Below are 19673 nucleotides of genomic sequence, written 5' to 3' on the forward strand. Positions count from 1 at the left end.
TGAAAGAGAAACGGTAACTTACTTAATCATGCGCCCATTTAAATAACCGAGTGGTTAAAAATAAGTAAGATGCCCATATTCATCCCGGGCCGGGAGTTTCGGCGGCGCAGAGTCTTCGAAATCGTCCGAAAACGTTCGCGAGGTATCAGAAGTATAAGAGAAGTAAGTTGGTGTCATGGAGAGTATTCGAATTCCCGCCTATTCTGTGGTCACGCCTTTTTCGTAATGGTTGCGATTAAAATGGCGAGATCGGCGCTCGCTAGTGATTGGCACATATAAACCAATCAAATAATAGAAATGTTTTTTTTAGTTTCAAGAAAATGCACTACGAGCCACCACCGGCAAGTGGCTGGTGCACGGCACGGCATACGACACGTGCAAAATTTAGTATTTGTATTTTTACGTGCAATTCGATTTTGTGAAACGACTTGAAACATGTCAGATCTGTTTGACAGCAGCCCCTTCTCCGACAAAGATGGCAAAGGGATGGATCCTGAATTGGCGGAGCTTCTAATGGTCGAGAAACAAAAGGCACAATTCAATGCACAGGTGATCTTTCGACAAATAACCTCTCATTACGTTGAATCGCAGTCGGAATTGCATTCTCGAATTATTTTAACATTACTTTATGTGTATTCTCGCGAAATAATTGTATATACATATATGAAAATTATTTTTCGTTGGTACGATGTTTTATAATAGATTTTTAATTTGTTTAGATTCACGAGTTCAATGACTTTTGTTGGGATAAATGCGTCGATAAGCCGGGAAGTAAATTGGATGGCCGCACAGAAACATGTATAAATAATTGCGTCGATAGATTCATAGACGTTTCTCTCTTCGTTACGAATCGTTTTGCACAGTTGATACAAAACTCTATAGGAAAATAACTTATATACTGTTACAATGTTCTATGTATGTTTAACATGAATCATATTGATAAAATTTATAATTATAAATATTAAATAGAGCGTTATTTTAAATTTAATATTTATAAATATATAATAAAGATATGTATTGTAATAGGAAAAATAATTTTTCAATAAAACTAATCTACTTAAACTAAAATATGTACTTACATTATAAGCATCTTGAAATTCGATTTATATTTATTAATAAAATTTATATATGTTCATTAACTTTTATTCCACTGTTGCATATATCACACAAGTAAAACAAAATATTATAAATAATTTCAGTGGTGTAATACATTGCAAAAATCAATTTATACATATATGTGCATATAATATATAACAGAGAACTTTACCTTCATTGCAATTAAAAAATTAAAGTATGTACAATGCAACAATGTACTAAATATCAAAAGACTATAGGTCTTTGTGGAAGGCACATATTGTAAAATGCGTCCTTTTTCCAAAAATTTTTTGTTTTCCACCCACACCATCCTTTATCTATTATAACAGGCAGGAGTTCTGCACCTGTGTAATGTGGATCTAGAATTAAGAATTTTCCCTCTCCAGAATTTTCATCGTAACCAACTCCTAGAATTGTATGAGCTAACACTCCTCCACCTATAGGAAATATTTAAATAATTAAACATATTAGTTTAATATTTTAAATACATTTTATTTTAATTATTTGTATAATACAAAGTAAGAAATGCAACTTACCAATCATGATAGGTGTACCCTGTGTATCAAAGTGATTTGCAATCTGTGGGATTAAAGCCAGCATTTCTTCTCCACTTGATGCACGAAGTATCTTTGTGTCTATGTTAAGAAGAGTTTGCAGTACAAAACTGACTTCGGTCGAACCAATCCACTGTTTACTGCCCGAAAACCCAAAAGGTTTATCACCTATATCAACTAAACACTGTTGTATTTTGCGATGAGATGGTATTGGCACTTCACTATATCCCTGTAATCTGTAACAGGTTTTAATGTACACATTAATGGTACATAATATTTTCATTTTTTATATGAACTATGATTATTTTTAACATTTTATTACCTGTACCATGAAATAATAGTTTGGAGAGATCTATAGGCACATCCCCATCCATTATCATCAAACTTATCCTGCATGTAATGATGATATGAATACAGACCATTCACAATACTAAGTTTTCCTGAAATACCTAATTAATGCAAAATATTATAAGTTTATAATGATTTAAATATATAATAAAAATTTGACAATATGGATATATACCTTTATGTAAAACAATTCGATGAGGATTTATAATAATCGCATTTTCTTGTACGTCAAAATTGATGGCGTTTCCACGTCGGAAACATGGTCTATTCAAATTTAATGCCAAAGCCTTATGCAAATTTTTACGATATTCCACTGAAATTATCGGTCTGTATTAAAGCAATAAATAGATGACATATATTACTACGATTAAAAATTTAATAATGTGAATTATACAATAATAATGCAATATAAATTAAAAAACATAAAATAATGATGAAGCTTAATGAGTGATTGACTAACAAGTAATTGAAATATAAAATCTTACTTGTGCTGTCGTTAGTAGAAGTTCCGGAATATACTAGAGTAAATAAATGTCCACAACTTTGAGGTTTAAAATGGATAATTTCAGGTAAACTCCTAGTAAGCAACTTTGTATTTTCTGACTGATTTTCTTGTTGCATTTCAATTAATCTAATGTTCCGGCAAATAGATTCCACTAGAATTGCATGCAACTCGGCGGATTTTACATTGAAGTTGACCAACGATAATGCATCAATGTACAAATTACATTTTAAACCATCAAAGCTTTCTGCAATATAACATATGTGATATTAATAAATTACAAATATGTAGTACTAATATTCATTACATATGCCTATAATATTTGTAAATTATTTTACAAATTGTATGTTGTTTAACAGTACCCACTTTTAATATATTGTAAGACAGGAGCATATTTAACAGATTCTTCAGAATTTTTCTCGTTGGATATTTTTAATAACATGTTTGCATGTATAATATTCTAAAAATTAACAAATTATATAAGACATTTAAATAGTAACACATTTGGGTTCATCTAGAGAAATGCATACCACAGGTCCAATAATATATCTCAGATTGCTTGAACTAACTGACGATTTTTCCTGATCTTTAGATATAGATAAAATATCTTTTAACATTGTGTTTTTTGCATTGTCATCAGTTCTAAAGAGGTATGTATTGTTTGAAGGAAAATGTATTCCTATTTTTCCAGATGCAATCTACAAACAATGGTACAAAATTATGTAATAAATGCATGATATAAGTAAAAGAAATTGACATTAACATCAATTAATTAAAAAAAATCTTACATTTTTCCGTGATTCTTGCAAAGCTTCCAATATGTTTTCATCCTGCAGATTCAATGGCAGAGTAGCTTGTAATCTGATATATACAAATTGTTGAGAAAGATCATCTTCACTAATAAAACTGAGATTATTTACATCTTCTAGTTTTTGATGCACATAAAAATATGCTTGTATGTCAGATGTATTACGTGAATATTTTAAGAGCAAGGGATTATCTGTAATATCTATATCCTAAACAAACAAGCATGTTATTTTATTGATTAATCTCCTAATCAAACATAAGTAATCAATAATTACCTTGAAAAGATCTGGATTTATCTCTTCATATTCACCAATGTGTAATATACCACAGAAATATATATCTGCTGGTAGATTAAATTGCAGTACTGTATGACTTGTTATATTTTTATCTTCACCATTATGTGAATCTATACTAAATGTCAGAACTACAAGAGTATCATTATACATAATACCATAAAGGTAGCCAATTGTTGTGGTGTCTATATTTTCCAGTCGCTAAACAAATTTAATTTTAAGTATTAAATGCATCAATTTACATAAATAACATTAATTAAATACACAAAAGGCATGGCACTATCTTAAATAAGAAATTTAATGAGAAATATGCATGAAATGTTGTTTTTTTTTTTTTTTCTTGCGAGAAATATGATTAACAATTATGAAATAATGCCAGAATAAATTTTTATTCTAAAATCATTATTAATATAAATGCAACAATTTACCTCCAATATATTTGACAAGATTTGCAGTTGTGGTGCCATCGTGTCGTGTCGAAATAGGAAAATAAAATCTTACGATGACCAAAAATGCTGGGTGTTGTCAGCGAGACTCACTGGGGCTCACCATATGGAGGGATTACGGGAAATTGCAACTGAATTTTAAAACACGAGTCACCTGAGCTGAGAGGTTAAATCCGTCCTTCGCGTGAGATCAAGTAAATTAAACATGTAACGGGTCCTCCCAATATCTAAATCTAATGCGAGAGAAATCTAATGCACCTTACGTCTCGAGGACGTCGTTCTTTTACGTTCAAATTTGCATTTTATTAATCCACTTACGAAAATTCCACTTGCATCGAAAGACACAATCGAGCACCTGAACGATTTTACGTGCGGTTTAATTGGAGGCCATTCCATACAGATATATATTTTTAGAAGCGACAGAAAAGAAACATCTTTATTTGCCTAACGGCGAAAATACTGGATCGTACAAAAGCAATTTTTATTCGAGTAAAAAATGCACATGCACCACTCGACGTGCGAGGTATACCGTGCGTGGTATACTTTCACGCTTGAAAATGGCTACTTCCGGATCAATGCATCGTTTTTATGACATTTTATTTATCCCATTCGTAACTCGAAAACAAAGTAGTTACTTGGTTTTAAAAGCTTTCAGTCTAACGATTTTAAATATTCACGAGGCAAAAGAAATTTAAGCGACGCGTGGCTTCAGCACTTCTGTGATTAAAGTGCGCGCGAATCGTTTCAAATAAAATTATTAAAATTGTCGTGGAAATACATTTTAAAGGAAGATGGTAGTTTTTTTTTTATTCCAAAATATGTATTTTCTGTTTTTTTTTTCTGTATTTATTATTAACATTTTTATAGTTAAATATATCTTATCGCAATTACTTCACATTGATATGTCTCTTCTAGAATGAGACTAGATAATTTTTACAAACCAGTAAAAATGTATTTATATATAAATATAATATTCAGGCGCAACACATTTTTAACAAGATTAAGAACTTCTTTTGGAAATTATTTTTTCGTTACTGAGGTATCAAATTACGCAGATAGCTCAATATCTCCTCTGTATCTTTCATTAGAATTGCTTGTCTAGGATATTTGAAGCAATTCCCAGACAATAATAGATTCCTAAAAAAATTATATAATTATAACAATAGATATATCGACGCTAAATTTATTTTATTAAATGTAAACGGTATTATAATAAAATATAACAAAAATATAAGCAGTATATAATGCTTACCTTAAATGTTTCAAATTGCCAAGTTCGGGAGGTACGTGAGAGATATTGTTATTTGACAGATTTAAAACTGCTAGTCTTTTTAATTTTTCCAAAAGTGATACGTCTATTTTTACGATAAGATTGTCATTGGCGATTAAACTTTCTAAAGATTCAACGTCATAAATAGCTTCTGGTAATTCAGTAAATCTGCAAAATGATATATAACGTATAAATGTGCATTTTTACTTAAAAAAAATTTTTTTTAATAAAAAAAAAAGACAATTATATTTATGATACCTGTTAAACGAGAGATCAATATCTCGTAAATATTTTAAACAACCGATGCTCGAGGGTAAAGATTGCAAGTGATTTTTACTTATATCTAAAACTTGCAAACACTGGTATTTTTTACCGATCCATTCTGGCAAGCTTGTTAAATGATTTGAAGTTAATTTTAGGTCTACCACTGTAGTAATCGTCGACATTTTATCAGGCAATTCTGATAACTTGTTTCTGCTCAAGTCAATAGTTACGACAGAGGCTTCCACTGCGTTTTCCAAAGCTTCTTCAGGCAATTCCAAAATATTTTGTCCAGTTAAGCTAAACAGCTTTGTATTCTTCATTACATATCTACAATTTTTTTTTTTTACATAAGAAACGCGCATACCCAGTTGTTCACATTAATTAACAATTACGTACTTGTCAGGATAAATGGTATTGTTGGCACTAGGTTGTAACAATTCTCTTGTAGTTATACTTGCGTTGTTATCTACAGTTTGGCGAATGTGTGTCAAAATTCGAGATGTACCGCATCGAATTATATCTCCCCTTATATTTTTAATATTATTTCCGTCGATTACAAATTGCTTTAAATTGGGTAATATGCCGATGCAGAAGGGTATTCTGCAACAATTAATTTTAATTAACGATTTAAATATATAAAATAATCGTGTCAAGAGAAAAACTGTACGACACGTACAAAGATAAATTATTATCCGATAAATCTAAAACTTCCAAATTTATTAATTTGATTATTTCTTCAGGTATTACTTCAACTTTATTACTTTGTAATGTGAGCTTTTTCAGATGCCCCACCGCTTCTAAGCGTTGTGGATCAATTTCCTACAAAAAAAAAATTATTGTCTTAGAAAAACTGAATTTTTGTCACAATAAATTAAATTTTAGTTTTTATTAACCGAGATATAAATGTTACGTTAATACGTACAGGAATGTTATTATTATCCAAATGTAATACTGTTAAAGCTGAGCATCCTGATATGTCTGGAAATTCCTGCAAATTATTGGACTGAAACATAATTCTTTCCACTTTTCGCAATTCACCTAATGGCGGTAACGTCTCTAACTGATTAAAGCTGACGTCCAACGATTTTAACGCTGCCGGAAAATATAATAAGCATTATCAAATAACAAAATAAAAATTACAAAGTCGCTTCTCGTATTATTCATGTGTATGAAAGAAACTTACATCTCATACTTGTTATATCGGGTGGCAATTCTTTAATCGTATTGTGACATAAGTTCAACGTTTCTAACCGTACCAAATATCCCATTCCAATCGGTAATTCGCTCAAACTATTACACGATAAGTCCTAAAAAGATACATTATTATTATTTCAAAACTTAAATTATATTTGATAATAATTCACATCTTTTACCATATGAATTAACATGACTAAATCTCCAATCTCGGGGCCGAGTGTGCTTATGTGATTATTTTTTATGTATAACTCGCACAATTCATCCAACATAAAAAATTGACGAGGTAAATTTTGTAATTTATTGTCTGACAAATTTATCTTTTTTAATTTTTGCAGGGATCCAATCTCGGGCGGTAATGCTTCTAACAAATTGTTGTGCAGCTGCAAACGATATTAAAATTATAAAGCGTACACATTTAAAATTATGACATATAATTTTATACATACTTCTAAAGTGCTCAGTTCAGTTAAAAATTGTATTTTCTCGCTGATCACAGTTAAACTATTAAAACTCAGGTTTAACGTCTTCAGTGGCTCTTGTTCCCACCAACGCTCCTCTTCAGGTTCATAGTCGAGTTCGAAATGCAAATCACGTAATTCCTCTTCTGTTAATTCGTTTATACTCCATATTCTGTCAGGTACTGCAACGCGTATTAATACTTATGTTCGGTGTGAATATTTTGATATTCTAAATATGAAATGGAGTGATGTAACGAGATAATTCTTGCCGTGTGGAAAATGTAGAACGTAAAATTAAATTCACTTACCTTACGAATAAACTTGATTTTATGTTATGTCGAACATTTAAGAACATTATTACTTCCAATACACTATTTTTAGCAAAGCGTGCAAAAAAAAAAAAAAAAAATATTTTGGTATAATAACAAGCATATTTCATTCATTATCTTAAGCATCCTTTTTTGTATAACATATGATATTGTATAGCATTATTAGCGACACAATATAAAATAAAATAAATGCTAGATCTAAAATTAAAAAAAAATAATTAAACGTAAAATTTCTTACTTATAAAATTTGAAATTTGTTTCATGTAGCATTTATGACTTATATATAATTAAAACAATGTACTTAAAAAAAAAAAAAAAGAAATTGTGTAAAATCATAGATTTATTTGACTTCTACATTAATAATCTTATAGCTAAATATATATTAAAAAGATGCCAACTTATTACATCATCTATATAAATAATAATTATTATAATAAATATATATCTAAACTAATAATAATATATTACAAATGCTGATATCCTGGAGGTTTAAAAAAAAAAAAAAAAGAAATAAAAATTTGACACATAACAAGAAAATACTATCTGTATCTTACTTTTTCTTGCATTGACAATGATATGCAGGGTTTCACGTTATTTTGTGTAAAATTCTTTGTACAAAAATCTTGAATCCTTTAGGAAGCTCATACTTTGATATTTTTTATTTATACCTCTCAAAGAATTTCATACAATCCAATAGTATTAAATGTATCTTACCTTTGCACATTTTTTGTTCACAATGCAGTGTGCATATATAAGTCTAATAATAAATATCAGTTGAACTTTTGTTGCAACATCCAAGCAATGATCAATAGACAACAAATATGACATGAATTCTGTGTACTGCACTTGAGACTTGTGTACATCAATGAAAATCTTAAATATTTAATAAGTAACATGGATGTGTTTCGATGTACACCTTTCACCGCGAGCATGCACGTCCATCCAATATCAATATAAGCTCTTCGGGAACAATCTAAACAAAAACTAAAACATGCTTGAGATGATTGAGCTGTTCAAAGGCCAAAGTGATCGACTTCCCATCGTAAAATTTTTTAATGCCAAAGCATTGACATTCAGGGTTCAGTACTTTCTTTTGCTTTTTTTTTGTCTTGTGGAGTCGATCAATTTGGCCAAGGTTAGCTCAATTGTGCAACATATGAATGTAAACGCAAGACAGATTCGTGTAGATAGAACTGCCGAATTCCATCTTCAAGTTCGTGATTTAGTGCCGCGCAGACGGATCGCTTGTGAATAATATGTACCCGTGGACAGTCCCTTCGACGAGAGGTTCAACCGTCCCGTCTTTCTCGCCCCTAGAATCACGCTTCTCGACAATTCGTCGTCGTCCTCATCCTTGGTGCGTCGCTTAAACACCGCCAAGTGGTTGGCTTTTTTCTTGATGCTGCTCATCGCGGAGTGAGATGCCCATCGATGACGTATCTTTTTTTTCTACGCGAAAGAACGTAGAAGCAACGGTGGTGAATGTGCCATAGCCCATACGTAAACACAGGAAATTGTGCAATTATCGCTCGGTCGATATGGCCGCACTCGGGACGATCGCAATGCTCCCTGGACAACCTCGAGTAGCGTCCCACGCGCAGCGGCCTTCACGCTTAGCCGAAGCAGAGTCGGTGTTGAATTCTCGTTGATACCGATTGGGTGCACGGGTCGAGGTGCAGCGCACTCGCCAGGAAGGACTACGACGAGTTTGCCGTCCATTTGTCTGCAATTGTCTGAGCGGTTGGCAGGATTTGTTGTGCATACGTCTGTGCGAGTGTTGGGGTCGGCGGTCCCGCTGACGGCCTTCGTTGTGACGACGCGAAAAAGCAGACGAGCCACGTTAGCCGAGAGAGGTACTCGCCGCGGACGGCATCACGGAGGTGAACACGCGAGCGGTACTTAACGCTAGCGACGTTGGAGATCCTTGGCCGCGTCCCGGTGGACGACTTGCCACCTCCCGCCTCTTCCGCTCCCGCCCCGTCTCACCGTCGCCTGGATCCCGATCTGCCTGGGCAATCTCACTTTTCGCGCGAGTCGTCTCCACTCGGGCTCTCGCGGGGCCAACTTGGCGACCGCGTCCACGATACCCGCTCCCGACCCCCGCGCTCAGCGGTCTTCGCACCCAGTCACAGCACAATCACAGAGATTGTGGAGTCGAGGAGGTTAAGGGGACGGCACGAGAGGGAAGACGCGCCGTCCATCACCATGAAGCTCGTCGACCATGTGGTGAGGAGCTTCAAGGTGGCCAAAATCTTCCGGGAGAACACGGATCGGATAAACAGCATCGACTTCTCGCCGAACGGTGACACATTGATCTCCTGTTCAGAAGATGACCAGATCGTTATATACGACTGCGAGAAGGGCACGCAGGTGCGGACGGTCAATTCTAAGAAGTACGGCGTTGATTTGATACACTTCACTCACGCGAAGAACACCGCTATACACAGCAGTACCAAGGTCGACGACACAATTCGGTATCTTAGTTTACATGACAACAAGTATATACGTTACTTTCCAGGTCACACAAAAAAGGTAGTGTCGTTATGTATCAGTCCTATCGAAGATACTTTCCTCTCTGGTTCCTTAGATAAATCTCTGAGATTGTGGGATTTGCGTTCTCCAAATTGTCACGGAGTGATGAATGTCTCGGGACGACCAGTAGCGGCATACGATCCTGAAGGTCTCATTTTCGCAGCTGGAGTTAATTCAGAAAGTATCAAATTGTATGATCTGCGTAGCTTTGACAAGGGGCCGTTTGTCACCTTCAAGCTCGCTCAGGAGAAAGAGTGCGATTGGACTGGACTCAAGTTCAGTAGAGACGGCAAGACCATCTTGATCTCCACTAATGGTAGTACGATTCGTTTAATTGATGCTTTTCATGGTACGCCTTTACAGACTTTTGCCGGATATCTCAACAACAAAGGAATCGCTATCGAGGCCAGTTTTAGTCCAGATTCCCAATTTGTGTTCAGTGGCTCCACAGATGGGAGGGTGCACGTGTGGAATGCAGAAACCGGGTATAAAGTTTGCGTGTTGAACGGTGACCATCCGGCACCAGTGCAGTGTATCCAATTCAATCCTAAGTACATGATGTTAGCATCTGCATGCACCAACATGGCTTTTTGGCTACCCACCATTGAAGAAAACGCATAAGACTAATTTATGACGAATGCAGAGCAATGCCAGAATCTACACTTTATAAAAGAGAAGAAAAGAGACAGAGAAAATTACAGAAGAATACAGGAAAAAAACTCGAGTATAGCAACTGATCAGAGAATACTTACAACTTGTTTGAGCGAATACATTTACATTGCATTTACCTTATGTGTATAAAACTGAAAATAGCTATTATATGACGTATCAGTTCTCGTCGTATCCGAGGGAACAAACAAGAAATCTAGAAACTCGAATAGCAGGACCATCGCCTGTTCGCGTTTTGGAAAGATCTCTGTGTAACACAGTTTTCCATCGCTGTCGTCATTATCATTGTATCGATATAGGAAAATTTATGTCTTGTAAACGTTTTGAATGTGTCTCTTATAACACACATACACATACACAGCCTTTTCCTGCATACCTATATATGTAATTATTTAACGATACATGAAGTGAAGTATGTTGTATGGAGGAAAAGGCAAATATCTTTTGAATTTTATCTGGGCAGTCGACCATCTTGCCTAATTGTGTTCGAAAAAATTATCGTAGAACGAATTTTATTGCGCTAGTTGTGAAACATCTATGATATAAAACGTTGCTCTATCTGGAAACAACACTGGTATGACTTACAAATAGAATTTTCGAGTATTTTGTACGCCGAAGCTAAATGTAAGTAACTTTGAACAGCTAGAAAGAGACGAGATTCGCTATTCGAGCACGACATCTTTGAATGCACAAGAGTCATTTTACATTGATTGTATCTCAGCATCACAAGCGTTGTAATATGCAATGTGATTTATCGATCATTACGTTTACGGTGCTGCGATGGGATCAAGGTAGAACGACCTAAAACGACATTGTGCCGATTATATCATCGGCGATTCATTCTCAGTTCACTAATAGGAATACAATTGCACTGTATGTTGTTACGCGTCTAACGCCTTACATTTTGATAACCGGTCATGTTGCCTCACATACGACATTAGGATGTTAATCTAATTAAAAAACGCAAAATTGCCTGCGAGCGATCTCCGAATAGACATTCAGATGTCATCCTCGTTTCATTAAGCAGCCCATTAGTAAATGGTATTGTAAATCTGTAATGCTATTCGCACGGCCGCATGTATAAGTTTTTTCAGAATAATTGAAATCACAAGAGAATTCAAAATGAAGAATGCAATTTTAATTTTCTTTGTGATATTTTACCTTTGATGTTGACAACTTTAGTAATTTTACGACGTAAATAACCGACCATAATCTTTTAGGTTTAATTATCGGCCTTCAATTCTTATCTCACCATCCATTTAATTTTCAATGTACTCAATTTTAAGTACGCGAGATAACGATCGAGTATTATCTTTTATAATTTTAAGTGAAAACTTAAAACGACACGTTAAACGATATAACTAATAATAAGTATGTAGTGGGTAGACTCACTTAAGTTTAAAAAAAAAAATTGATTTCGGGATCTTTCTTATTCTTGCATGCGGCCTTGCTTAGTTCTCATACGTAGGCGATCGAAAACATTTAGATGCATTCTTCAATAAGTTGCAAATGCAATGTGATACGTCATTGTGATTCGGAAACTGATTGCGATTAGCGACAAGGTGTTTGCAATTTCATGTAGAATGCCCCTCAATTGCTCCCTATGTACACACGCGTACGCACGCATCAAAGGCGGGACAAAAACGTAATTTATACACTTGACGAATTTCCAATGCACCGATGATATCGATGTCGCGCAACGGAAAAGGCTTGGCCATCATCATCGGTTTCAGAGTAAACTGCGTTTATTCCAAGAAGATTCGAAAACATTTCTTACGTGTATTCTCACCTACGGGAGAAATCGACGATGATGACGGCGAAAATCTTGGCTATCATTAAAACTGAGGATGTTTCAGAAAGCGCGTTAGATAAAGCGCGACAATGTATTTACGCAAAAGATTTAAAAAAAAAAAATGATAAACCGTTTAAATATTTATTTTACATGACAAGAAGTCAGTTTGTATGTCTTCGATAATGATGGACAAGGAAGAAGAGAGAGAAAGGGAGAAGGAGGAAAAAAAGGGAAACTCGTCGCAAATCTACGAACAGATGAACTCGTTCGCGCGAGAAAATATTATATTCAATACAAAATGCGTGCGTAATTGTCGGTGATATATTCACGTTTACCGTATCACAATACGGTATACGCTTCTACACGCGTGAAACCGGCGGGCCGGATCTTAAAACACGTTCGAATAAAGCGTGATTTTTCCTTTTTTTCCTTCCTCTCTTTTTTTTTTATGCGTAATTTTTAATTTAGATAGATAATAACGGATATATTCAATAATACTTTTTGGCGTTTATACACACAACGACAGATCACAATTGTTTTTCTATAAACGAGACACTCTTAAATATGCATGTATGCGTGATATGTGCGCGCGTAAGAGAGGTTGCTCGCCAGGAAATGATTATGAGAAACTATGTTCAATCGAAATTGTAAATTTTAAAGCGTATCACAGGCGCTTATTAGAACATGTTCTTAGTATTGTTAAATAGAAAATATCACGAAGTAGGGAAAAACTTTTCGATTGTAGCATATGCAAAGTACACTGAAAGGTAGATTAAAGCGTTTGATGCTGCAACAGCACAGCCGAGAAAAGAAATCGAGAGGAGGAGGGAAAGTAGTGGTGCTCGTTTTCTCTATCTCACCTTAGTCGAGATCTAAGGTCTCGTACAAAACGCCAAATCTGCCTTTCAGCGTACATGCTGATACTACGCTCGCACAAAGTGGCGCGGTGCGATAAATCTTTAGTTGTGATTGCAAGAATGTCCAGTTCTTCCGTTTTCTTTCGGTCTCTTTCTTTCTCTCTCTTATAATCTTGCTTTTGGCATGGCAAATGCACGAAAAGCGCTAGTGATTCGAACTCGACGATTGTTCGTCGTTTCCCGTCTATCCTTTCGTGTATGTATATATGGTAGTTCGAGTGCGCGTGTGTGCGTGCGTGCATGTATACGTCTATGAGCGAACGACTGTGCTGTGCGAGTGATTATATACGTTTGTATCCAATGTGAGATTCCGTCTGTGTGAGCGTGCGATTTGCACGTAGGCGAGAGCTTGCCTCCTGCGCTGTAAAATAGTATTTTTTATAACGGCAACGCAGTGTGCGCGAAAAAAAAAAAAAAATTGTATTGATAGGGCGTACCTGTGAATTCGCGCGGGACATATTTCGCGTACGCTTACGTGAAAGAGAGGAAAGAAAAAAAAATTGTAGAAAGGAGTACAAAGACCTCGACTCTTCAGTTGCACAGTCAATGCGTAAACAGTTTTATATATAGCGCCACTTCGTTTCGAGTTTAATCTTCTGTAAATCGTAAAGCCTTGTGTGTCTGCTAGAACTCGATCTGGCCGAGAATTCGATTTGAAAATTATGTAACCAATTAAGTTGGTTTTTATAAAAAAAAGTGACTGTTACATGTAAGGGGTTAACGAGAGGTACATCAGAAATTATAAATGCGCATTTACATTTAAAACCTATGTGATATAATTATTTTCTAATGAATAACACACTTATTCAACATTACTTCAGGATTAAATTTTGCGTCACCTTTTTTTTATGATTTTATATGTATGGACGCTGTGCAGCAAAAGGATTGAGAGTCAGTCAAGTATAAAAAAAAAGAAAAAGAGATCCCACGTATTTAGATCAAATAGTTTAACACACGTACATACTGCCAGCCAATCGAGCGTACGTCCGACTTCGGGCCTACGCCTTCAATCTCGTTCAACGTCAAGAATTTTGAGAACCCTTAAAAAAGAGCGTATCGACTATACTGTTATTACGATTGTACCGCTGCTATTATATTATTATCGCTACGTTAAGCGTATAGATTAAACCGCCGGTTCGAAGCCCTACTCAATTGACGAACCAGCTCGCGTCTAAACGCGACGAAACCTCTGCGGACGAAATAAAAAAGCGTGTTACGATATGAAACACTGTGTTCTTTTTTTCGGAATATACGCAAAATAATAGATGCGCACACAACAAATTATAATATATATCTTTATATTACCGTGGCAAGTAGAATTTTCACGAACAGAAAGATAGACGTAGTCGATTTCACCGATCGAATTTATTGTCTCTCACTCAAATACTTATTATATATTTAAAAAAAAAAAAGAAAAAAGAAAAAAAAAATTAGGTCGATTAAGAATACATACGTCTTGTACAGAATTACGAAGAAAGCTCACGTTGTATATGAAGATTCGTAATATGACACATCCTGTATCCATCCATTAATCAACTCTATACTGTTCTTACACATTTATATTGACGATTTTTCTACCGAGTAAATTTGTGACAGTCTTTACGAACAAATACATTTGCGAAGTAGTTTGAGAACGAGATTTAGTGTAGAAAATGGTGTTCAATAAGAAAGCCTAGCTTCTGAAAAGATCCGGCGGATATTGACAGGCTTAATAGAATTATAAACGTGATTACAATTCCTTCTGATCACACTCGTTAGTTTATACGGTCATTTAACATAAGGATTTAGAATTCAGAATCTAAGATATATACATTCATAAAAAAAAAAAATAAAAAGAAAAATAAAAAAAGCGAAACAAGCGAAATTTAAAATTTAGAAGAAAGCTGTATTAAGCTTGAATTAAGTGCATTTCGTAAGAAAAATGATGATTCTCACGTCGTTGATGCAGCTCGCTTTGCGTTCGCCGTAAGAACAGACACTCGAGACAGCGGATCTTGTGATTTTTCTTAGTTCCTACGTTGAGTCTTAGTGCGAATGGCTTTTGATAGCCAAGTGGAACAGAATGAGAACGTCAAGGTTTCGCTGTTGATTTTGATATCGAGGAATTTCGTCGCGCGATCGGTGCCGAGCAGGGCTTCGTGCTGATTGCTGTAAGCTGCATGCGTTTTAGAATACTAGGAACGTATGACAATATAGACGTGTCGCATTGTAATTGGAGCGATTCGGATTTCTGCATAATAAACAGAACGGCGTCTTTATGTATGTATAATGTGTCTTCGTCTGTTAAAAGCATACGTCAAGTCGAAGAAGTGCTTTTCTGATTGCATCTTAAATACCTGGATTACGTCTGTGGAATTTTCTGAAATTATAAGATTTATTTAATATTCTGACTTCACTCTCGGTATTCATTGTGAATAGTTAACTTATACAATGATAAATGTGACACCAGTCTTCAAAATGTCTTCGATAGTGTTCCAAGAGACTAGTGAACGTAAAATTAATCTACGGATATTGTAACATTATTTTTAACATTTTCTGTGTTAAAAATCGCAAGATTGATTAAATAGTTATCTTAATAGAGTTTATTTTTTTTAATTTAACAAATAAATTTGACGCAAACTGAACAGATATTGAATAGCTATTAATGACTTTTTATTAACTTATATATGATCGTTCCAATTCACACTGTGGGCTGTTTCAAAGTGAATATGTGTGTTAATACATTAAAAGCGATGTAAGTTTTCGTCCCCCGGCAGTTGATAGTCACGACATATCATCATATTTGTTAAGAAATTTATTAGGTTGAAATTTTCACTTGACAGGAGAGAGGCTCTCATATGTGTACAAAAAAAAAAAACAAAAAAATAGAGGGAATCCTCTCAAATCTTTGGAAATGAATGTCAATAGTAATATGCAGGTTAAATTGTATTTTTTATTTTTCTGTAAAAACATTTCGATTAAACGCACGAGTTTACTAAAAAAAAAAATATATATAAAATAAAATAAAACTTTTTTTGTACATCTACTTTTGTATTTCTATTTATTCAGTTTGCGACGCGATTATAGCCTAGTAAATATTTTAAATTGCACAACCTCTTATTATCCCTCCTGGGTGTTCCCGTGTTTTTAATCATTTACTGTTTTTATATGATACAATGTCTTCAGTTCATTTGAAATGGCATCTGGTGCTCCCGACATTAAATCTCGTCCTTCCATCGTTTTCGGAAAAGCTATAACGTTTCTTATACTTTTTTCGTTACAAAGCAAACAAACGAGACGATCCAGTCCTAGAAATAAAAAAGTTATTACCTATTCCAATTCAGATGTAATTTTATCACACAAAAATGTAATACCTATAGCTATTCCACCATGAGGCGGAGCTCCATACGTTAATGCCTCGATCATGTGTGATAATTTCGTTTCGTCTATATTTAGCATTCTGAATATTTGTTTCTGTAAATTTACGTCGTGAATTCGAATGGAACCACCTGCTATTTCTGATCCATTCATAACCAGATCGTAATGCAAGCCTCTCACCTATTTAAAAAAAAAAAAATATATATATACAACAATATAAAACTAATTAATTTACTTAAATCTTTTGCTGACCTTAAGAGGATCAGTTGTAAAATATTCCATGTCATCTGGATGCGGCTGCGTAAATGGATGATGCGTTGATTGTAACGTTTGCTCAAATGTGAATAACGGAAAGTCCGTGATCCATAAAAACTCATTTTCGGACGAACGTATTTGTTCGCCTTTGGCTTCTAATATATTTGTAAATTCGACACGTAGCTTTCCCAAGAGTTTCAACTAAAATATTTAATAGCTAGTATAGTTACAAGTTGAAAGTTTACAAAAAAATTTATTATTATTAAAGAAAAATCAAAGAATTTTTATTTAATTTTATACTCACTGCATCTGTTTGATGTCCAATTGCTAACAATACTGCATCCCCCTCCTGTAACTTGCAGTACTGTGATATATCTTCCGCTACAGTTGGCGATTTCGGTTTTAATTTGTCCAACTGTGCTTTCCATAAATCGTTTTCGATTTTTAACTGGACTAACTTTGTAATACCGAAATAATCACTACGGATTTTTGAAAGTCCTTCTCTGACAGATTTTGTTAAATACTTCTGCAATATAAAAATCATGTTAACAATAACATTCAAGTAATATTAAAATAAATACCTACCGATTTCTTTGAAAAAACTAACGCATACACTTTTTGTTCATCACTCTTAGATTTCACAGCCTCTTTTAATGTCAAGTCAAACAAATGTGTGAGATCCTGTATCTGAAAACGGGTTTTGTACATTTGAAATAATATTACGTTTGTTTCGTGAAATAAAAATATAAAAAATCGTATTAATTTTCTTACTTGATATGGTATTCTTAAATCCGGTTGGTCAGTACCATACAATTTCATCGCGTCCTCAAATGTCATAAGCTTAAAAGGCACCTTAATAGAGTCTGATTCTTCTGGCCATGAATACATTAATAAATTTTCAATTAAGCTCATTATTCCATCTCGATCAACAAACGACATTTCAATATCTAGCTATAAAAAATATAATTGATATAACACTGACGATAGTAACTGATAATAAAATATATTATTTATGTATAAATGTAATATAATTACTTGTGTAAATTCTGGCTGTCTATCATACCTAGCGCTCTCATCTCTGTAACATCGGGCAACTTGGAAATATCTATCAAGACCGCCTATCATAAGAAGCTGCTTGAATTGTTGAGGACTCTGCACTAATGAGTAAAAGTACCCTGGTTGTCTCGTGGGCACTATGAATTCTTGTGCACCCTAAATAGAAAAATAAAATTAATTATATAAATTTTTAATTAAAAAAAAAAAAAATACAAAATAAGAAACATACCCCTGGTGTACTTTTAAATAGTGTTGGCGTCTCGACATCCACAAAACTGCATTCATGAATCAAAAATTCTCTCATCTTCATTATAAGGGATGAACGCAATCTTAAATTTCTTTGCACTTCGGGATATCTTAATGACAAATATCTATATTTCATTTGCTGACTTTCCTTGGCTTTGTTATACTCTCTGATCAATATTGGAGGATTCTGTGATGCTACATTTAAAATCTCTAGAGATTCTACATGTACTTCTACATCACCAGTTTTTATTTTTGTATTTTGTTGACCCTCAGGTCTCTTCATAACTTTGCCTATTACACTTAAGATACTTTCATAAGACAAGTTCTGTATAATTTCTACCAAATCCTTTCTCTGAAATTATTAAAAAAATAATAATAATCAAAGTCAAAGTAATTAATGAACATTGATATTTAATTTCTTTTCTCTACTTTTTATTTTGTGGAATTAATCAATGTGGCAAATAAATAGCTCATATAATAATTGCCTGCATACTTCTTCTGGTATAAGTAACTGTGTTGATCCATAAGAATCTCGTAGTATTATAAATTTCTTCATTCTCTGGAATTCCATCCAGCCACTTAATCTTACTTTCTCTCCAACATTCTTAAGTGTTAGCTCACCACATGTGTGTGTCCTTAAAACATATCTATTGACCGGTGGAATTGGTTCCTTTGTCAACAGTGTTTCTTTGTTAGTAACTAAATTATGGATGCAAGCTATGGAAATTGTGGACTGGTTGTTCAGTAGAAACTGAAAAAAAAATCATATATGTGCTAAACATTTTTTTTAAAATTATATGAGTATAAAAATAGTCACCAAAATTATTTTCTAAAATGCTTAAAAACTTACAGTTACTTTACTTAGATTATTTGTCAATGGTCGCATGTGGCGTTTTGTCACATTTATGCAGCTAAACACAGTTCTACTTCTGGCAAGCATTTTTACATATATTTCTGGAGTCTTGAAAATTTTTCAGCCTTTTATCAAATAAATATGTTTCTTTTTTTATACAAAATAATTATTTTCCACAATGATATGAAATTATAATATGCTATTTTAAGCACTGCTTAATTATATGTCACAAAAATAATTAAGAAAACGTTACATATCGACTATTTACCATCTGGAAATAATTTCGATTATTTATCTATTTTTTCTTTTCACGCAAGTATTATCAACCACTACATTATTTGAAACGTGATATTTTTTTCACTCGTTGCCTTTTCTAACTCTTTAAGAGCCATCAAGATCTTCAAAAAATTAGATAGTCGTTCACGTGTGATGT

General features: G+C 34.0%; 5 protein-coding genes across 8 annotated transcripts; 2 read left to right on the plus strand and 3 right to left on the minus strand.

Annotated features, from left to right (window-relative positions):
* Positions 1-317: 317 nt before the first annotated feature.
* Positions 318-1068, plus strand: Tim8 (translocase of inner membrane 8). Its single transcript, XM_070655885.1, has 2 exons — positions 318-549; positions 720-1068. The coding sequence occupies exons 1-2, from the start codon at positions 436-438 to the stop codon at positions 888-890; spliced, it is 285 nt and encodes a 94-aa protein (XP_070511986.1). The 5' UTR covers positions 318-435; the 3' UTR covers positions 891-1068.
* A 139-nt stretch (positions 1069-1207) lies between these two features.
* Ufsp2 (UFM1 specific peptidase 2) lies at positions 1208-4626 on the minus strand. Its single transcript, XM_070655855.1, has 10 exons — positions 4028-4626; positions 3582-3800; positions 3288-3515; positions 3030-3197; positions 2866-2959; positions 2483-2746; positions 2173-2310; positions 1972-2098; positions 1632-1885; positions 1208-1532 (listed from the first exon to the last, which is right to left on the minus strand). Exons 1-10 carry the CDS (start codon positions 4064-4066, stop codon positions 1321-1323), a joined length of 1743 nt encoding a protein of 580 aa, XP_070511956.1. The 5' UTR covers positions 4067-4626; the 3' UTR covers positions 1208-1320.
* A 216-nt stretch (positions 4627-4842) lies between these two features.
* Positions 4843-9458, minus strand: LOC139102142 (leucine-rich repeat-containing protein 40). 4 transcript variants are annotated; one of them, XM_070655853.1, is made up of 11 exons: positions 8826-8963; positions 8278-8547; positions 7223-7416; positions 6953-7156; positions 6763-6886; positions 6502-6671; positions 6256-6398; positions 5976-6179; positions 5574-5906; positions 5298-5483; positions 4843-5182 (listed from the first exon to the last, which is right to left on the minus strand). In XM_070655853.1, the coding sequence occupies exons 2-11, from the start codon at positions 8285-8287 to the stop codon at positions 5077-5079; spliced, it is 1674 nt and encodes a 557-aa protein (XP_070511954.1). In that variant the 5' UTR covers positions 8288-8547; positions 8826-8963; the 3' UTR covers positions 4843-5076. The 4 variants fall into 4 exon arrangements, with proteins under 4 accessions (XP_070511954.1, XP_070511955.1, XP_070511953.1 ...); XM_070655854.1 differs by having other exon boundaries at positions 8278-8536; positions 8826-8946; XM_070655852.1 differs by having other exon boundaries at positions 8278-8969.
* A 45-nt stretch (positions 9459-9503) lies between these two features.
* On the plus strand, positions 9504-14699 carry Wdr82 (WD repeat domain 82). The gene has a single exon (XM_070655874.1). It carries the CDS (start codon positions 9769-9771, stop codon positions 10714-10716), a length of 948 nt encoding a protein of 315 aa, XP_070511975.1. The 5' UTR covers positions 9504-9768; the 3' UTR covers positions 10717-14699.
* Asprs-m (aspartyl-tRNA synthetase, mitochondrial) lies at positions 13918-19662 on the minus strand. Its single transcript, XM_070655843.1, has 12 exons — positions 19509-19662; positions 19238-19365; positions 18881-19138; positions 18371-18739; positions 18121-18297; positions 17857-18036; positions 17671-17772; positions 17390-17611; positions 17083-17286; positions 16827-17010; positions 16567-16760; positions 13918-15832 (listed from the first exon to the last, which is right to left on the minus strand). Exons 2-11 carry the CDS (start codon positions 19325-19327, stop codon positions 16600-16602), a joined length of 1947 nt encoding a protein of 648 aa, XP_070511944.1. The 5' UTR covers positions 19328-19365; positions 19509-19662; the 3' UTR covers positions 13918-15832; positions 16567-16599.
* Positions 19663-19673: the final 11 nt, after the last annotated feature.

This window comes from Cardiocondyla obscurior, linkage group LG04, assembly GCF_019399895.1.
Source record: "Cardiocondyla obscurior isolate alpha-2009 linkage group LG04, Cobs3.1, whole genome shotgun sequence".
NCBI classification, from domain to species: Eukaryota; Metazoa; Arthropoda; class Insecta; order Hymenoptera; family Formicidae; genus Cardiocondyla; species Cardiocondyla obscurior.

What these genes read in the sequence shown, in the direction of transcription:
- Tim8 (XM_070655885.1), top strand. Translation starts at nt 436, where the DNA reads ATGTCAGATCTGTTTGACAGCAGCCCCTTCTCCGACAAAGATGGCAAA. An exon ending in AGGCACAATTCAATGCACAG is followed by an intron (nt 550 to 719) that starts GTGATCTTTCGA and finishes TAATTTGTTTAG; the next exon opens with ATTCACGAGTTCAATGACTT.
- Ufsp2 (XM_070655855.1), bottom strand. Translation starts at nt 4,066, where the DNA reads ATGGCACCACAACTGCAAATCTTGTCAAATATATTGGAG. An exon ending in TAAATCCAGATCTTTTCAAG is followed by an intron (nt 3,516 to 3,581) that starts GTAATTATTGAT and finishes TTGTTTGTTTAG; the next exon opens with GATATAGATATTACAGATAA. An exon ending in GGGTACACCTATCATGATTG is followed by an intron (nt 1,533 to 1,631) that starts GTAAGTTGCATT and finishes TATTTCCTATAG; the next exon opens with GTGGAGGAGTGTTAGCTCAT.
- LOC139102142 (XM_070655851.1), bottom strand. Translation starts at nt 8,973, where the DNA reads ATGAGCAGCATCAAGAAAAAAGCCAACCACTTGGCGGTGTTTAAGCGA. An exon ending in AATACCATTTATCCTGACAA is followed by an intron (nt 5,907 to 5,975) that starts GTACGTAATTGT and finishes AAAAAATTGTAG; the next exon opens with ATATGTAATGAAGAATACAA. An exon ending in ATTGATCTCTCGTTTAACAG is followed by an intron (nt 5,484 to 5,573) that starts GTATCATAAATA and finishes ATCATTTTGCAG; the next exon opens with ATTTACTGAATTACCAGAAG.
- Wdr82 (XM_070655874.1), top strand. Translation starts at nt 9,769, where the DNA reads ATGAAGCTCGTCGACCATGTGGTGAGGAGCTTCAAGGTGGCCAAAATC.
- Asprs-m (XM_070655843.1), bottom strand. Translation starts at nt 19,327, where the DNA reads ATGCTTGCCAGAAGTAGAACTGTGTTTAGCTGCATAAATGTGACAAAA. An exon ending in AGTTACTTATACCAGAAGAA is followed by an intron (nt 18,740 to 18,880) that starts GTATGCAGGCAA and finishes TAATAATTTCAG; the next exon opens with AGAAAGGATTTGGTAGAAAT. An exon ending in TTGGACATCAAACAGATGCA is followed by an intron (nt 17,287 to 17,389) that starts GTGAGTATAAAA and finishes TAAATATTTTAG; the next exon opens with TTGAAACTCTTGGGAAAGCT.